Here is a 2,984-nt window from a genome sequence, read left to right on the forward strand (position 1 = left end):
ACGTTGGGATTTGCACGCGTTTACAATGGGGAAGTGCGGAAACGCCGAAAGTTACATTCAGAATAAGGGTTAGCTTCTTTTACATTGACGTTAAATGTCAAATGAAACGTGTAAAATATGATTAGCTTGTATTGAATAAGTGATATTGTATTATGCGCGTAAAACGTGTTTACATTTGAATTTTGTTTTAAAATACACGCGCGTACTGCTCTTATTTTGACACTCATCAAGACGCGTTTTTCTTCACTGCTTCCGCGCTTAAAAGACTTAGTACACGGCGAAAAAGGAAGAAAAAGCAACACATTCACCGTGGATTTTAAGCGGACATAATGGTCGTTCGGTGGCTGAAAGCAACTTAGAGGCACACTTTTGTCCGCCAAGAGCGTCAAGTGTCTGGTAAATATTTTTAAACCATATATTTGTCGTTTTCACGAGAGCGGATGTGTCCTTGTCAGCTAGCCGCGGAGGTGGAGCGCGAGGCGACGTCTTATCAGAAAGCTTCCGCGACGCCAGATAAGAAAAACTAGACCCTAAAATGGCTTCTGTGCTGGGTTGCTTCAATGGACCCGAAGTGTTAGAAGACGACAGTCACGCTCGTGTTTTGATAGGAGAGTTGAAAGCGTTGTACGACAGTCGTCTCCTCTCGGACGTCACTATCGAGGTTGACCCCGAGGGAGAGCCCCTGGAGCCCGGCGGGGGCCCCTCGGGTGATGACCCCGTCCAGCTGTTTCACTGCAGCCGCAACGTTCTAGCCGCCGCTAGTCCTTACTTCAAGAGCATGTTCACCGGCGGCTTGACCGAGAGCGTCCAGGAAAGGGTGGCCATCCGCGGAGTGGACGCCGAGTCCATGGCGGTGATTGTGGACTACTGCTACACTGGTAAGGTGACCATCACTGAAGGCAACGTCCAGAGACTCTACGCCGCTGCCAATATGCTCCAGCTGGAATACATCCGGAAGGCCTGCTCCGGCTTCATGACCCGCAGGCTCGACCTGGCCAACTGCGTGGGGATCCTGAAGTTCGCCGACACCTACGACAACCCCGAGCTGAAGGAGAGCGCTCGGGCTTTCATCGCCCGGAACTTCGGCCAGCTGTGCATCGCGGGGGAGCTTTGCGAGCTGGATCTTCACCAGTTGGAGGAACTCTTATCTCTGGACACGTTAGACGTGGCGTGCGAGCGCGAGGTTTGCTCGGCCGCCCTGCGCTGGATCGAAGCCAACGCGCCGCCCAAGAAGGAGGACGCGCTACGGGCGTTGAGATGCGTACGCTGGAACTTGTTCAACGAGAGGGACAAGCGTTACCTAGAAGGTCTAGCGGCGAGACCTTTCATCGACAAGTACTTGGAGTCGTTCTTCAACAGGCCGTGCGCCGCGGCTTTGGACGTGCCCAAACACAGGATAGGCGTAAGCGCCAAAGAGATGATCTTGTTCTTCGGTCTCCCGAACGACAACATCATGTGCTGCGACCCGTATTCCGAGGATCTGTACTTTATGACGCCGCCGCTCTTGGATTTGAGCAGCCAGGATTACAAACGCTCCACCATGGAGTCCCTCATTGCTTGCTCCAGTCCGGAGAACAACCTCTACCTAGCGTCCCATCTTTCCAAACACTTCTGGCAGTATAATCCTGTGCTGAACAGCTGGCAGGAACTTGCGGAGAGGCCGCTCGGGCGGATTCACTCTGGAATGGGCTACCTCAACGGTCACGTGTACCTCCTAGGCGGAAGAAACCCCGTGACGGACGCCCGGCTGAAAGAAGTGGAGTGCTACAGCGTCCAGAGGAACCAGTGGACCTTCGTGGCTCCGCTTCCGCACTCTTTCGGTAAGATGCAGGTGGTGGCGTTGAACGACCACTTGTACGTGGTCAACAAGCGCCGCATGCTGTGCTACGACCCGCGCCGGAACCGCTGGCGACACTGCGGCTCGTTGCGGCGCGACAAGCTGCACAAGGCGTGCGTGTATCAGGACCAGATTATCTGTGTGTGTGACATTCCCGTGGTGAAGGCTTATAGCCCCGCGCGGGGAGAGTGGCGGCGGCTGGCCGACATCCCTATCGACAGCCGCGCCCTTAACTACCAGGTGATCCAGCACGGCGGGAAACTGATGCTCCTCACGCAGACGCTGCTGCAGCACAATAAGAACCGCGTGCTCATGCACGAGTACGAGCCGGCGAGAGAAAGCTGGAAGAGCGTCATGGCGGTCTACGTGTCCACGCTGGGGCCCGTGTGCGTTTCCACGCGCGTGTACCCGGCGTGCCTAGGCTCGGCGCATAGCTTCTCCACCGAAGAGGACGACGATAGCGGATCCAGCGCAGACTGGGACCTGGACGGGTTGACGGACGCGGATTCTGACTCTGCTAGCTCCAGCTCCTTTTCGGATGAGAACTGGTAGTCTGACGCACGCCAGCCAAATTTAGTATCTGTATCGCTGGAGTTCAATCCCTAGTTTTCTTCCAAGGGTACCTAAATATACCATACTTTCCGTAGACCTGTCCAATCGGGGTGTGACAGTTTATTCACCCTAAATCAATAAAACTAAATGCATACATTTTCAAAATAAACCATTACAGCGCCACTCTAATTAAAAGAATCCTCGAAGCAGAAAATTTTAGAGAGACATCGAGAACCAAAATTAGTATCTGCCATGTGGCATTTTTTGCCATGTGTCAAAATGATTTTGCGATGTGGCAAAATGTATTTTGCCATGTGCCATTTTTTTGCCTTGTGGCAAAATGGATTTTGCCATGTGGCGAAAAGGAATTTACCACGTGGCAAAGCTTTTTTGCCATGTGGCGAAATGGATTTTGCCATGTGGCATTTTTTGGCTATTGCCATGTGGCCTTTTTTTTGGGTGTGTGGCAAAATAGATTTTGCCATGTGGCATTTTTTTGCCATGTGGCAAAATTGATTCCGCCATGTGGCTTTTTTATACCATGTGGCATTTTTTTGCCATGTGGCAAAATGGATTTTGCCATGTGACATTTTTT

General features: G+C 52.3%; 1 protein-coding gene across 1 annotated transcript; it reads left to right on the forward strand.

The window, feature by feature from the left end:
- Nucleotides 1-258: 258 nt before the first annotated feature.
- Nucleotides 259-2,718, forward strand: kbtbd7 (kelch repeat and BTB (POZ) domain containing 7). The gene has a single exon (XM_057852474.1). It carries the CDS (start codon nucleotides 536-538, stop codon nucleotides 2,387-2,389), a length of 1,854 nt encoding a protein of 617 aa, XP_057708457.1. The 5' UTR covers nucleotides 259-535; the 3' UTR covers nucleotides 2,390-2,718.
- Nucleotides 2,719-2,984: the final 266 nt, after the last annotated feature.

Source organism: Corythoichthys intestinalis, chromosome 12, assembly GCF_030265065.1.
Source record: "Corythoichthys intestinalis isolate RoL2023-P3 chromosome 12, ASM3026506v1, whole genome shotgun sequence".
Taxonomy (NCBI): Eukaryota; Metazoa; Chordata; class Actinopteri; order Syngnathiformes; family Syngnathidae; genus Corythoichthys; species Corythoichthys intestinalis.